General features: G+C 38.8%; 1 protein-coding gene and 1 non-coding gene across 2 annotated transcripts in view; both read left to right on the forward strand.

The window, feature by feature from the left end:
- The first annotated feature begins 1,324 nt into the window (after window positions 1–1,324).
- On the forward strand, window positions 1,325–1,431 carry LOC116636518. Its single transcript, XR_004300360.1, has one exon. It is a non-coding gene; the product is annotated as a U6 spliceosomal RNA (small nuclear RNA).
- A 588-nt stretch (window positions 1,432–2,019) lies between these two features.
- M1AP (meiosis 1 associated protein) overlaps window positions 2,020–16,440 on the forward strand; it is a 71,534-nt gene continuing 57,113 nt past the window's right edge. The window contains exons 1-2 of the mRNA XM_032410612.1: window positions 2,020–2,084; window positions 6,488–6,779. Of these exons, the coding sequence (XP_032266503.1) occupies window positions 6,540–6,779 (240 nt within the window). The 5' untranslated portion in view covers window positions 2,020–2,084; window positions 6,488–6,539. The remainder of the gene's footprint in view (window positions 2,085–6,487; window positions 6,780–16,440) is intronic.

Below are 16,440 nucleotides of genomic sequence, written 5' to 3' on the forward strand. Positions count from 1 at the left end.
GCTTGAGCAAATCAGGAAGATTTCACAGAAGTGACATCTGAACTGAGTGTTCAAGGATGAGTAGGCCTTTGAGGGCGAGGGGCAAAGACTACCTATGGATATATCCACTTGGAAATCCTACAGACATAACAAACACAGAGCCTGAAAATAATGCGCTATCTCCCCCATCCCAACCCCTCCAGGCTCCTCTTTCAAGCACTTAGTACTCCAATTTATAACCTTGCAGGTAGTCTTTGCTTTCTCCTCTTTCATCCCCCACTCTTTGGTTATCTAGGCTACATAACAAATGTAACAAATTAACATCAAAATTTAGTGGTTTAAAACAATAAACATTTATTATCTCTCACAGTTTCCCTGTGTCAGGAATTCAGCAATAGCTTAGCTGTGTTGTCGAGCTCCCAGTCTCTCAAGAGCTTATAGTCCTGGGACGCCTGGGTGGCTCAGTTGGTTAAGCACCTGCCTTCAGCTCAGGTCATGATCCCAGGGTCCTGGGATCCAGTCCCGCATCAGGCTCCTTGCTCAGCAGGGAGCCTGCTTCTCCCTCTGCCTGCCACTCTCCCTGCCTGAGTGCTCTCTCACTCTCTCTCTCTCGCTGACAAATAAATAAAATCTTAAAAAAAAAAAAAAAAAGCGAGCTTATAGTCCTGATACTGGATGGGGCTGCAGTCATCTGAATGTTTGACTAGGGCTGGAGGATCCACTTCCAGGGTGGCTTAGTTCCATGCCTGGCAAGTTGATAGTGGCTGTTGGCAGTAAGTGTCAATTCCTTTCCATATGGACCTCTCCATGGGGTTGTTGGAATGTCCTCAGAATATAGTGTTACTTCTTCAGAGCGAATGATCCAAAAAAGCAAGGTGAAAGTCACAATGTCTTTTATAATCTAGCCTCAGAAGTAAAATATAGTAACTTCTGCCATATTCTTTCGGTCCCACAGGCCAACCCTCATGCACTGTGGGTAGGGACTACACAAGAGTGGAATACAAGGATTGCAGGAGTCCATCCTGGAGGCTGGCTACCACATCCACATGTAAGCAGTCATCATGTCCTGTTAATACTGCCTCATAAATAACTTAAACTTGTCCTTTTCTTTCCATTATCGTCATAGTTCAGGACTTTATTATTGCTCACCTAGACGATACAATAGTTTCATTTAAAACGACAGCAACAAAACCTGCCTCCAAGCTCTCCCTTTTCATATTGCCATCAGGGTAATCTCTCTAAAGTGCACATTCTGGTTTATTCATTCAATATTATTGAGGACCTATTATATGCTAGGCATTTTTAAAGTACCAGACATAAGAAGATGATTAAAATACGGTTTCTAGTACTCCCTTGGGCAGCACATATACTAAAATAGTAACGATACAGAGAAAATTAGTACGGTCCCTGCACAAAGACACACAAAACACGGCTCCTGAATTCAAATTGCTTAGTCTAGAAGGGAAAATAGACATTTGAGATTGATACAGCAAGCCACCAGGACACTCCTATCTCCACTGGATTTTGTCAAAGGGACTGTAGGAATCAACAGCAAGCAAATGAAAATGAGCATGAGTAGAGAGGGGCAGACCCTCTTGGAATGTAGAGGTTTGAAGACTTGAAAGAGCTTCTTGAAAGTAGACTAAACTCCATGAGGGCAGGGACCAGTGTGTCCACTGAACCCCAATCTTAGCACAGTGCCTGGCACATAGTGTGCCCTCAACAAGTATTTATTGAATAAAAGAGTGACCGACTGAATAAGTGAATCAACGATGTGGAAGAGAAAGGTTAAAGCTAAGGACACAATGGGGGTGGCACTGGAATGTCGGGGGGCGTTACTGGAATATTTAATTGGGGTTGGGAGTTAGCTAACGAGGAAGTGTCAAGTTTAGCATAACATCCTCAACAGAGATCCAAAACTCTATCTCAGGGCTAAAGTAGGGCCATTTCCCTGGCGCCCAAGGACTTGGACACCGCGGTGCTGAGCTAGAGCCTGAGGCGGCCCCTGAGGCTGCGCGCGCAGTAAGCAGCGCCGCGCAGCCGCCGTCCGCCTGACGGGGGCGCCTTCCGCGGCGCGCGCACACTCAGATATCCCGGAGGGCCAGGTAATGGGGGATTTGCCTTCCCAAGGAAGAGGGAACACCCTTACTTTTCCCTGCCTCTGGGCAGAAGGAGGGCTGAGGGCCTCAGCGGGAGGACCGCCCCGAGAGCGCGGCGGAGAGCGCCTCGCAGGTGGGCTTGGGCCGAGCTCCGGCCGCCTTCAGGCAGGTTTTGGTGGTCCAGGCCGGGGCAGTACGCCCACTGGTTCTAACCCCCCGCGGTCCCGAGCCGCCCCTCCGCGCACGTGTCTGAGGACCGCGACGCCACCTCAACTGGGCGGGCGCTCCCAGGCCTGAGGGCTGGCCTGCCAATCCGCCAGGCACGGTAGATGCCGTGCCTAGACCCCTCGACGCTTTGTGGGGGCCACGACAATGTTTGAACCTCTTGTAAAGTCAAGAAAACAGTGACCCTTTAGGGTCAAAGAACATGTTTTGATTTTTTTTATCAGAGAAAAAGTTTTAGGGCCCACGAAAATCTATTAGTTAATTTTTATTTATTTTTTTTAATGAGGAAGTGCCTCACGAAGGGAAAAGTGCTTAAGATCCAAGAAATTTTTAATGCGGCCCTGCGGGAGGGAGAACCATTGAATCATTTATCAGACACAGTGTCATAAGGGCTATAAAGGCATAGTATAGGCACTTTTGTGAGGGCACGTAAAGGGGCCCTAACCTATAAAGACCTAAAGTCAGAGACCTAAAGGATGAGTAGGGGTTAAGGAGGGTAATGATAGAGAAGAACTTCCAGCAGCTTCAGGAGCCACAATGAGAGGCCCACAAGTTTGTGGACCTGAAAGGTGCCTTAGGGGTGGGGTAGGGTGGGAGGGGGCTGGGCAGGGGATGGTATGGCATGAGGATGGAGACTTGGGAAGGATACGTGCAGAACTTCGGAGCCAGGATAAGGATTTTGTTCCAAATGTAATTGGAAGCCACTGAAGGGTTTGTAGTAAAGGAATAACTTGATGGCTTTTGGTGGTTCAAGGTCCAGTTCCAGGTTTGACCAGTTTGCAGAGAGACACCAGTGAGTGTTTGGGCAAAAATGGAGAGTACAGGATCAAAAATAGTCAGATCCTGCTTAGTCCTATGCCCAGATGCATCAGATGCATGCATTGATCATGTTAGAGAGTAGAGGGAAGAGAGCTGCCTCTTACCTCATTTGAAGTACAGTCTTGGAATTGCATACAAGTATGGGATCTAAAAATGACTTGTGCAAGCTAAAACCGTTGAAAGTGATCTTACTCAATGGGGAAAAGTTATATTTGTTCCAGGACCTTTCAAAATTGTCAAAATATTAAAATCTGTCTTACTATCAGCTATAAGTGGGAAATAAAAAATAGTAAAACTAGTATCTATTCAGCAAACTGTAATTGAAAACATTGGATATCAGAATGTTCTATTTCTTTGTAAAAAAACTTATCAAGAATAGTTTGAACAGCACTTGTGCTTGTCTTCTTCTCATGGTATAACTTATGATCAAGCAGGCATCTTTTCTGTGCCTTAGCTAATTGTCATACTCCTTTCTAAGTTTGGATCAGCTTCCAACATTATATCCTTTGTACTTTCAATTTTGTAAAACAGCTCCAAGGGTTCCTTTAATATGAAGTTGTTTTGCTGGTGGCACTTTCTCTGGGCCATCTTCATACTTTTTGTCACAACCACTTTCCCCATTTATGTTAAGTTCACCTTCACAAAGTCCTCTGGCTGCTTATCTAGAGTCTATCAAATGCTGGCATTGTCAGCATTCTTACAGTTAGCTTTTTCTTCTGTAACTCCATTTATGTTCAGTTCAACTTTCACCACGTGTCATTTCTTTGCTACACTTTCATCTTGAAATGGCCAATTTTGTCAGATTCCCTCTTTTTTTTGTAAAATGTCACATGGGTTTATCACTAGCAGGCAGGGAGGTAAAACAACTACACAGTTTATTGCCTGTGCTTAAACTGAATAAGCGTCTGAAGGAACCAGTCACTGACAAACTTTGAAAAAAGTGACATAACTGATCACTAATCATGATGAGCATCTGTTCCTTCTGTAGTGATTTGTGGACTGAAGAGCTAGCTGTGATTTATATTTTATGTAATTACAGTTAATATTCCATGGTAACTGAAATTTGAACTATGTTGATGGGGACTGGTGTCAATTAACTAAACTGTAGCAAGAGATTTGTAAATATTGGAACCATGCAAACTTAGAACTGCCCATGAGCTAAAATAACAAGAGTTTCCGATGTGAGGGAAGATGGAGAGGGGGAGTAGAAGCTCATTCTACATTAAATAAGACCTCTGTCTGGGTACCTGTCTATGTGAATCTGTGTGTTAGTCTCAAATTCAGCATTACATTGATCCCATGCACTTAATTTAAAAGTACAGTTAAAAGATATTATGATATGTGCTTCCTTGCTGAATACATTAGTCATTGCTTTGGATTTCTAGTTCAAGATTACTTTTAATAGGTTAGCATATTTATTCACTTATTTGTTCAGCTGTACCCAACACATAATTGGAGCTCAATAAAAAATTGCTGAATGAACAAATGCTAAGTTCCACTGACCAAAAAGGAAAGTTTGAAGGGGAATAACTTCACAGATTCATTTTGAGGAACACATTTATCTATGCACTCGATAGATCACTTTTCAAGATCCTAAATTCCAAAGTGTTTCTGAAAATTATCATAAATAATATATTTCTCTGGACCTGGGGAAATCAAATAAGTTTTTATTTTCCCTGCATTCTTTAGCTAGCAGGCAATTATATAGAATTATTTCAGTTCTCAGAGATAATTTTTTAATCTAAAAAATACTTTCTTTGGGGCACCTGGGTGGCTTAGTCAGTTAAGCATCTGCCTTCAGCTCAGGTCATGATCCCAGGGTCCGGGGATCAAGCCCCCACAGCAGGCTCAGGGTTGTGAGATCAAGCCCTGTGTCAGGCTCTGTACTAGGTGTGGAGCCTGCTTAAGATTCTCTCTCTTCCTCTGTCCCTCCCCCCCAAAAAAAAGATATTTGCTCTAGATTTTTGTAAACATATTTATGAGGTTATTTCTATCATCTATTCCTAGTTTAAGGGTCTTTCTCATGCATGAATGTTAAGTTTTAACAAAAGCTGCTTCTGCATCTAATGAGATGATCATATTTTTCTCATTTAATCTTTAAATGTGATGAGTTACAGTGACTGTCTAACTTTATATCAACGTTTTATTCTTGCAGTAAACCCAGCTTGGTCATGATGTGTTACTTGTTTTATATATATTGCTGTTTTCCAATTTGTTTGTATCTTGTTCAGGATTTTTACATCTAGGTTTGCGGATGAGATTGCCCCATAATTTTCTCTTATAATATTCTTATCTGATTTTGGTATCAAAGGTTATGTTAACCTAGTAAAACTAATAGAGCAGTAATTCCCCTCTTATTCTAGGAAAGACTTTGTTTAACATTGAAATTCTTGGTCTTTGAGAATTTGATGGAACTCATCAGTGGAATCATCCAGCCCTATAGTTTACTTTGTGGGAAGATATTTGACTACCAATTAAATTGCTTCAGTAGTTATAGGCTATTTAGGTTTTTTAATTTCTTTTTGATCTAGTATTGGTTAGATATATTCTTATAGTGACTTTTCTACTTTATCAGATTTATTGGCATAAAGTTGTTGGTTATATCTTTCCATAATCCTTTCCATGTTTGAGTATTTATAAGGATGTTTAGATGTCCCCTTCTCATTCCTAATATTGGGTCTATGTTCTCATTTGTTCTCCTTTCTGAATCTGAGCCCTGGGGATAGGTGTGAGTATCCCAAAAGAAAGAAAACAAGGGTGTTGGAGACAGAGAAAACGGTACGAACAAACACACTGAAGTGAATGGTATATTTGGTTTTATTTCAGTGAGAAGCTTGAGGTGAAGAATAGCCTTCAATAAGGCTGAAGGTCAAGTCATAAAGGGTCTTGAATGGGTCTTGTGGGAGAAAACTTGGTCATATTTTTATTTTTAAGAATTACTATGTAGCAAATAAACACTGTGTTAAACACTGACAGATAAAGTTGGCAAGACAAGTTCTCCAGCCTTGGGAAGCTCACAGTGTATTGGGGAGGCAGTCATAGAAACAAATTATAAAATACAATATAATAAATGCTGATAAAGAAATAAAGTTCATGAGAGCAGATAGCTTACTTGAAGACTGAAATTTGGTCTTTGTGTCTTTTTGTTTAGTTCCACTCAGCATCTGTAAGCACTCTCAGCCTTGCACTACAGGTAAACATCTAGGTCCCTTGGGAGCTGTTAAGATGGGATAGCCTAGAGAAACTTGAGTTAGTACCCAGTCTGACTCCTTTCTGGACTTAGTCCTCTAGGCCTGTGTTCATCATTTCAACCAAGCATAATTCAGTTTTATGAAAGCCAGTGATTTCTCTTTCCTTCCCTGTAGGTATAGAGAATATCCAGGTAGTGTCTGCAGTTCCACCTCTGGTCTGGTTACCATGTATCACGGGCGAAGCACTGGTAAAGGACCCTCCACTCCCACGCAGATTTACCAGCAACCTCCAAGGCTTCTCATTGTGCAAACTGCTCTACCATTGTGGGCTGACATCTGCTCCAACCTCTGTGAGGCTCTGCAGAACTTTTTCTCTCTAGCCTGCAGCTTGATGGGCCCCAGCCGCATGTCCCTCTTCAGCTTATATGTGGTACAAAATCAGCACGAGTGCCTCCTTCCCTTTGTGGTGAGTATATCTATATTTGATCATTTTACCCTGAAAACAAATATGAGGGTTCTGGAGCAGAGATCACAGTTAGTATTACTTACAGCAATAACTGTGCCCATTTCTCACACTCAGTACCCCACAGGCAACACAAGGAGAGCCAGATGTGACCCTGCACATGAGGGGTTTATGTAGAGGCCGCTTTTAGGCAACAGGCTTGAGCAATGGAAAGTTGATGAAGGCAGAAGGGCACACATCCACCACCTGACTGAAAACAGACCAGCCCATCAGACAACCCACCTCAAAATATCCATAAACCCTAACTGACCAATGGGCTACTTATAACCAGGCACAGCTACCAAAAAAGGGAAAATTCCATTCATCCCCATACATGCTCACCTTCCTGCTTTAAGTACAGCCCCACTCACTGCCTTCTTGCAGGCAGTCTCTTCTTTGCTGTCCTGCCCACTGCTTCTTTCAGGTGTATTCAATAAACTTCTCTCTCCTTTGTGCTGCCTCACATTGGCTTCCACCTGATCATCGCCCCACATTTGGAGGCCCCATCTGATCGAGAGAGACACCACAGCTTATACTGCAGAAGAGGAACTCCAAAATTATTAATCTGAGAGTTTAAATAGGTCACATCTTGCCCCGCTCCATTCCTGAGATGGAGAGAAACCTTGGCATTTACAGTCCTTTGGAATGTAAGCAACTGACCCCTTTCATCCCTCTCTGAAATGCAAATACAGGGAAACAAGTCTAAGTGTCTTCAGAGGTCTCTGGCTAGTAAGTAAATCACCCTTTAATTTCCAACACTTGTCCTTTAACCAGGGTTCTAGCTTTTTTTGATCAGAAAGCCTAACTGTGAAGACACCTGAAAATATTTTCTCTACAGTTCCCCATAGGACTCAGGTGAAAAACCCCCTAGGATTTCAGAAAGCAAATGCTGGGCCGGGGCAGTGCTTTTATGAAGCTTTTCACACATAGACAACTGTCTCTCCTCCTCCTCAAAGAAATGCAAATCTTCACTTATATAAAGTTCAGAATCACAGGGATGGGAAAGACTTCAGAAGTTCTAGTGCATGCCTTTCCTGAGGTAGCCTTGCTGCTGGGATAGTCAGAGAAGGCCTAGTGGAAAATCACAACTTTTATCCCTACCTGGTGGGAATAAGACCTCCTCCCCCTAGGGTCTATGGGAACAACAACAGAGCCTGAACTCCCACCCACTACCCAACATTAACAGGGTATCTCTGCCCCTCCCTATGGAGATGGTGTCTGAGGAGACAGAGTGGAGGCCCTGTGGGAGCTGCAGTAAGGTGTGGTGTCTCTCTCAATCAGATGGGGGCCCCCAAATATGGAGCAAACTGATGGGGTGGAAGTGGGCATGGGGCAGTGAAAGGATTCACCCAAGGCAGAGAAAAAGAGATAGAAGTTTATTGAATATATCCACAAGGGAGCAGGGAGCAGGACAGCAAAGGAGAGACTGTCTACAAGGAGGCAGTGGCTAGGACTATACTTAAAGCAGGAAGGTGAGGAGGTATGGGGACGTATGAAATTTTCCCTTTTTTGGTAACTGTGCCTAGTTGTAAGTAGCCCATTGGTCAGTTAGGGCCTATGGATATTTTGAGGTGGGTCTCCTGATAGACCTGCCTGTATTCAGCCAGGGATTGGGGTCACTGTGGGCCTTTTTGCCTTGCTCTACATTCCATTGCTCAAGTCTGTTGCCCAAAAGCGGCCTACATGAGGTAGCTTTTTACCTCCAAGGCAGGGTGATGTCAGTGAAGGCCTAGTGGAAAGCCAGGACTTCTATGCCCATCTGACAGTAATGAAGTTTCCCCATCCCAGGGTGTGAGTGGGAACCATGTAGAAAGCCTGAACTTCCACTCCCACCCAGAAGTAACAAGGCACCCTCTCTTCTGGGCTCAGAATCAGAAGCCAGATTCACACCCAGCCTGGCTCACTTCCCCCATTAGCACAATATCAGGGGAGGCCTGCTAAAGCAGAAGATTTAAATAAGATCCAGAGTCCTATGATACCCAAAATGTCCAGAATACAATAAAAAGTCACTTGTTATATCAAGAACCAGAGGGGCATCTGCTTCTCCCTCTCCCTCTGCCTGTCCCTCCCCCTCCTTGTACTCTCTCAATCTCTCTCTCTGTCAAATAAATAAATAAAATCTTAAAAAAAAAAAAGAAAAGAAAAGAACCAGGAAAATCTCAACTTGAATGAGAAGACAACAGACACCAACACTGAGATGACACAGATATTGGAATTATCTGAAAAAGACTTTGAAGCAACCACTGTAAAAATCCTTCAACAAGCAGTTATGAACATACTTGGAAGATGGAAAAATAGAAAGTCCCACCAAAGAAAAAGAAGTGTAAAGAAGAGCCAAATAGACATTTTATTTTTATTTATTTAAGATTTTATTTATTTATTAGAGAGAGAGTGATCGAGGGAGAGAGAGAGAGAGAGAAGAAGGAGGAAGGGGAGGGGCAGAGGAGCAGGGAGCCCAACAAGGGGCTCCATCCCAGGTCTCCAGGATCATGACCTGAACCGAAGGCAGATGCTTAATTGACTGAGCCACCCAGGTGCCCCCAAATAGATATTTTAGAACTGAAAAATACAGTAACCAAAATTTTAAAAACAAAAACTTCAATGGATGGCCTCAACAGCAGAATGGAGAGAACAGAGAAAGGAATCAGTGAACATGAAGATAAAATAGAAATTCCCTGATCTGAGTAACAGAGAGAAAATAGACTTTGAAAAATGAACAAACCCACAGGGACTTGTAAGACTATAACAGAAGATCTAACCTTCGTGTCATCAGAGTTCAAGAGGAAAGGGGAAGAAGGACGGGGCTGAAAAAAATATACAAAGAAATAATCACTGAAAATTTCCCAAATTTGTAAAAAGTTATAAACTTAAAGATTCAAGAGGCTGGTGAGCCCCAAACAGGATAAATGCAAATAAATCTGTTCTAAGACACATCATAATCAAACTTCTAAAAATTAAAGGCAAACTCTTGAAAGCAGAGCACTGCCATCTTACCTAGAAAGGAAAAACAATCAAGTAACAATAGCTTTTTTCATCAGAAACCATGGAAGCCAGAGGTAGTGTCACATATTCACATTTTTCAAATGCTAAAAGAAAAGAACCCGTAACACAGAACTCTGTATCCAGTGAAAATATCCTTAAGGAATGAATCAGAAATAAAGATATTCTTAGATAAAAGAAAACTAAGAGAATTTGTCATCAGCAGACCTACCTTAAAAGAATGGTAAAGGAAGTTCTTGAAACAGAAAGGAAATTATAAAAGAAAGAATCTTGTAATATCCAGAAGGAAGAAAGAACAATGGAAAGAGTAAAATATAGATAAATATAATAGACTTTCTGTTGAGTTTCCTAAATTATATATTTGACAGTTAAAGCAAAACTTGTAACATTGTCTGATGTGGCTGTTAATGTATATAGGGGAAATATTAAAAATAATTGCATTATAAACAGGGAAAAGAAAAGAGATCTTCTACATAAATTATGTATATAATATAACAGAGCAACCACTTAAAGATCAATACAAAGACACTCAAACACTATAGATAAATCAAAACAGAATTCTAAAAAAAATCTTTAAAAATTTTAAGTTACCCACAGTCAGATAGGTAAAAGAAAACAGAGAAACAAAAAAACTGAGGGAACAACAGAAAACAATAAATAAACTGGCAGGCTGACATACCAATAATTACATTAAATGAAAATGGTCTAAGTTTATCAATTAAAAGAAATAGGTTGGTAGAGTGGGGAAAAATTACCCAGCTATATATACTATCTATAAGAAACTAACTTCAAACACAACAGAAGTAGGTTGGAAAGTATAAGGATGGAAAAAGATATACCCTGATACATTAACCAAAACAAAGCAGAAGTGGCTATATTAATATATCAAATAAAGTAGACTTCAGAGCAAAGAATATCAGGTACAAAAAGGAATATTAAAAGATGATAAAAGAGTCAAACCAAGAAGAAGACATAGCAGTCTTACATGTGTACACACTGAACAAAAGAGCTGCAAAATTTGTGAAGCAAAAACTGATAGAACTGGAAGAAGAAATAGACAAATCCACAATTATAGCTGGAGACTTCAGATGTCCTCTTGACAATTGATAGAAAAACTAGAAAGAAAATCTACAAGTATGTGGAAAAATATTAGCCAATAGGATCTAATAACATTTATAGTATATTCCACTCAACAAGAACAGAATACACAATCTTTTCAAGCACCCACGGAACGCTTATCAAAATAGACCATATCCTGGGCCATAAAAGAAACTTCAAAAAATTTGAAAGAATTGAAGTTATACACAATTTGCTCTCTGACCACAATAGAGTCAAACTAGAAATCAATAACAGAAACATAACTGTAAAATCTCCAAACACTTGGAAACTAAACAATAAATTTCTAGATAACTCATGGATCAAAGAAGAAATGGCAAGGGAATTTTTTAAAATATATTGAATTGCATGAACATTTAAATACTTCATGTCAAAATTTGTGGAATCCAGCTAAAGGAGTGCTGAGAGGGACATTTATAGCACTAAATGCTTACATTAGAAATGGAAATATATAATTCAAAATCAGTAATATAAGCTCCCACCTCAGGAAACTAGAAAAGGAGGAACAAAATAAACCCAGAGCAAGCTCAAGGTAGGAAATAATAAAAAGTATAAATGAATAAAATTAAAAACAGATAAAAGGAAGTTTGGTGAACAAAAAGCTGATTCTTCAAAATGATCAATAATAGTGACAAACCTCTAGCAAGATGTGAATCTACAGGTGTGGTAATATGGTATCGAACTCAATGCAAACATTGTAGCAAGGTCATTTTCTTGGTTTTAAAATCGAGCTATAGTTATATAAGATGTAACCACTGGAAGAAACCACCCTTCACTGAGTGAAGGGTACACAGGACCTCTCTACAATTTTGCAACTTTCTGTGGATCTATAATTATTTCAAAATAAAATCTAAAGAAAAACAAAGGTGATTTTACACACTCACTAGAATGGCTACAGTGAAAAAGACAGGCAATATTGACAGGCAATACCAAGTGTTGGTGACAATGGGAAGAAACTGTAACACTCATTCATTGCTAACAGGAAGGTAAAATGATACAACCGCTTTGGAAAATAGTTTGTCAAATTCTTAAAAAGTTAAATATACACCTTCCATGTAACCCAACAATTCCATCCCCAGAAATCTAACCAACAGAAATGAAAACATGTCGGGCGCCTGTGGCTCAGTTGGTTAAGCGACTGCCTTCGGCTCAGGTCATGATCCTGGGGTCCCGGGATTGAGTCCCACATCGGGCTCCCAGCTCAGCGGCGAGCCTGCTTCTCCCTCTGACCTTCTCCCCTCTCATTCTGTTTCTCTCTCTCTCACTCTCTAATACATAAATAAATAAAATCTTTAAAAAAAAAAAAAAAGAAATGAAAACATGTCCACACCAATATATTTACATGAATGTTCACAGCAGCATTATTCATAATAGCCACAAACTGGAAATAGTTAAAATGTCTATTAACTGGTGAATGGATAAACAAAATGTATCGTTCTCACTGTATATAATCTGTGATTATATATACCCTACTAGTACACTGAGGACACAATGAAAATGATAGTGATGTTTGCAGCCATGTGGCAGGTATATTCCTCTGTTGTGCCATTTTCCTTGTGCATGTCTGTCCCATGATCACATTTGGCTTTTTCTATCTTCTGTCAGGCAATAAGGATAGAGAAAAGTAGAGAGTGATCTAGAAAGGCAAATGGAAGATATCCAGCATAGGAGGCTTTTTGAGATGAGCTCATGTACCAAAAGTTAAAGGATTTTTTTTTCCCTTTCTCAAGTGGCTATGTTAAATGCCTCAGGCACTCCTCAGTACATTTAGCCCTAGATAAATCCCTTGATCCCTTAATCATTCTATTGGGAAAGGCAGACATTTCTAGACTAAAAACCACTGACTTGTAACTCAGGAAAAATTGCAAGCCAAAAATCCTTCCAAAAGAACAGTAAGTTCATCCTATTTAAAAGCTCAAGAAAATTGCTGGAACAATGCCATTACCTTATGTATAGAACAACCCAATCTTTGTTTAAGGAAAAATGTTATCTTAAATCACTGTCTCTAACCTGTATAAGTATGTAACATTTTCTGTCTGCAAAGTTAGCTCAATATAATGGTGAATGATAGCGGGTAGGAAATCTTGCCCAAGATGAATACCTCAATATATCTCTTCATATTTAATTTCTGAGTATAACCTTGAGCTTTTCATAAGGAATAATGACAGAGGAATCATAATTAAAATATTAGAATTCCTTTTATATCCATTGTGCCCTTAATATAAATAAATCTGACCAAAATGATTAATCTCTTCTCAAAGCAGAATTTCAGAAGAATTCCCTTACAGTGAATATCTTACCAATTCTTTTACCTTTTCATGAGAACAAAGGTATTATTTAAATCATATATGATATACAGTGGAATTTTAGGACTAATAGTGATCTGATTTGGCTATAACATTTACTTCCTCATCCTTAATAGCTGACATTCAAATGAAATTATTTGAAAGTGACAAATAATAGGGATATATTACATTAAAAAGTATAAAAGCAAACTCCAATAAAGATAATATAATAAACTATAATTGAGTACTACAGGAGAAGGAGGGGAAGAGTAAGAAAGGAAAAATACAAATTCTGTCATTGTTTATAGTGAAGGTTTTTGTTATTGTTCATTAATGGATGGTACTAAGGAAATAACTTAAGGGAATTATATAAACATGTAGTTATAAAAACTAAAACAAATACAAACCTTTCTAATTATGACAGTAAAAGCTTATATAGAACAAGAAGTTATACAGTATAGTGATTTTTCAAAAGCTATGAAAATAGATCTACCTTCAGCTCAGGTCATGATATGATCCTACAGTCCTGGGATGGAGGACCTGGGGTGTCGGGCTGCCTGCTTAGTGGGGAGTCTGCTTCTCCCTCTCTCTTTCTGCCCCCCCACCCAGCTCCTGCCTGCGCGCATGCTCTCTCTCTCTCTCTTCCTCTCTCTCTCTCAAGTAAAGAAATAAAATCTTAAAAAAAAAAAAAAAAAAAAAGCTATGAGGGGCGCCTGGATGGCTCAGTCAGTTAAGCCTCTGCCTTTGGCTCAGGTCATGATAGCGGGACCCTGGGATTGAGCCCTGTATCAGGCTCCCTGCTTGTCGGGGAGTCGGCTTCTCCCTCTCCCTCTGCCTGCCATTCCCCCTGTTTGTGAGCTCTCTCTCTCTCTGTCAAGTAAATAAATAAAATCTAAAAAAAAAAGGCTATGAAAATAGAGTATATGTTACTATAAAAACAAATATATCTGTCATATCAATAAATATAAGTGTGCTAAACTCACCTATTAAAAACTCTGCTGTGTTAAAAAGATACAGCTGCAACAAAGTTATTCAGAAAGGTTGACAATAAAAGAAAAGACAAAGGACTAGGCAAATGAACCTCCCCCCGCTCCCCCCCCCCCAAAAAAACATGATCTTAATATCAGACAAGGTTGAATTTGGAGCAAAAAGCACTAAATGACACTAGAATGTCACTTTAATGCTAGACACAAAGCAGAAAAGAGTAGAGAATATGGATACATATGGACAATATTCAGTACAGAAGTTTGTTGGAGGGCGGAAGCTATAGAAAATATATCAGTTTTGAGTACTTATGTACCAAATAACATAGCATCAACATTTTTAAGAGAAATATGATCATATGTATGTATGAAATATCCGCCCTCCTTAAGTGCTCATGGAATATTCACAAAAGTCAGTCATATATTAAGCCACAAACTTAAAACTTTAGTGAATTCCAAAAGTACAAATAGTTCAGTCAACATTTTCTGAACACCCTGCAATAAAACTAGAAATAAATGACAAAACCAGAGGAAAAAAAGTATCTACCTAATGGAAATTTTTAACTGTTAAATAAATTTGGAGTGAAGAGGAAATCCAAACTAAAATTGCAATATGTGTAGGAAATAATAATAATAAAATACTACATATCAGAACCTATGGGCTATAAAAAATACAGTGTTAAAAGGAAAATTAATATCTTTAAACTATATTAATTTATTTTAAATTGTATTAATAAACAAGAAAAACTGAAAATAAATGAAATATGCAACTTAAGAACAAAAGACAAACAAAACAAACCTAAGGAGAGCTGAAGGAAGGAAATAATAAAGATTAAAAACAAAAAATAATGAATATGAAAATAGAAAATTGTGGAACAAATTAATAAACCAAGTTTGTTTTTTTGGGGGGGGGAGATAGATAAAACCATTAGTAAACTTAGTTTGAGGAGAAGGGCAGAAGGAGAAGATGCCTATACACAAAATAAGATAAGGGGGAAATAACCACAGAATTCTCCATGCAAATATAATTACCAAAATTAAATTCAGAAGAGATAGAAAAATCTAAACTCACCATTTTCCATAAAACAAATAAAGTTGCCAAAGAGCTACCTTCCCCCAAAATAAAGTACTGAAACCAAATGATTTTACAGGGGAATAATACTAAACTTTCGAAGAACAGATCATTACTATGTTTTTTAACTGTTTCATACCACAGAAAGAAAAAAAAACCTTCCAAATCCTTTTTATGAAGATGACATAATATTGATACTAAAATCCAACAAATATTGCACAAAAAGAAAAACTACAGCAAGTCTCACGAATTTCTATTCAAAATCCCAAATAATGTACAGGCAATAGAATCCAGCTTATATATATATATATTTTTTTTTTTTTAAAGATTTATTTATTTATTTGAGAGAGAGAGAGAGAGCAGGGGCGGGCAGGTAGATCTAAAGGGAGAGAGAGAATCTCAAACAGACTCCCGGCTGAGCACAGAGCCTGACAGAGGGATCCATCCCACGACCCTGAGATCATGACCTGAGCCGAAATCAAGAGTTGGAGGTTTAACTGACTGAGCCACCTAGACACCCCCAGCTTATATTTAAAAAGATCGTATACCAGGAATAAAAAAAAAATGGTACAATATTAGGGAACCCATTAGTACAGTTTACTGTATTAATATATCTAAGAAAAAAATATGATCGTGTTCATTTCTGTAAATACTGAAAAAAAGCATTTAATAAAATGCAACATCCAGTCTTGTTTTTAAAAAACTTTAATAAAATAGGTATAGGTAACTATCCCTGAGCACAATATATGTTTATGACAGCTTAAGAATCAAATCATACTTAATGAAAAGACACTAAATATATTCCTGTGTTGTCATCACTATTATTTACAAGTATTCTGGAGGTTTTCACTGATGCAGTTGCACAAGGGAAATAAATTAGAATATAAAAATAGGAAAAAAGGAGATAAAATGATTGTTATCTGCAAATTAATGATGTCCAAAAGAATAAACTAGAAAATTATTTCAAACAATGAAAGAACTCATGACAATAGTCTGGTACAAGGACTAATACAGATATTAATACCCTTCATATATCCCAAACAACAAGTTTGAAGTTAAAGTGGCAGAAAAGATCTCATACAATAACCAAAATTATCAGATACTTAGGATTGAAATTAATAATATATGTGCAAGACTTATATGAATTAAAATACTATTGAGAAACACAA

This window comes from Phoca vitulina, unplaced genomic scaffold (assembly GCF_004348235.1).
Source record: "Phoca vitulina isolate PV1807 unplaced genomic scaffold, GSC_HSeal_1.0 scaffold12, whole genome shotgun sequence".
Classification (NCBI taxonomy): Eukaryota; Metazoa; Chordata; class Mammalia; order Carnivora; family Phocidae; genus Phoca; species Phoca vitulina.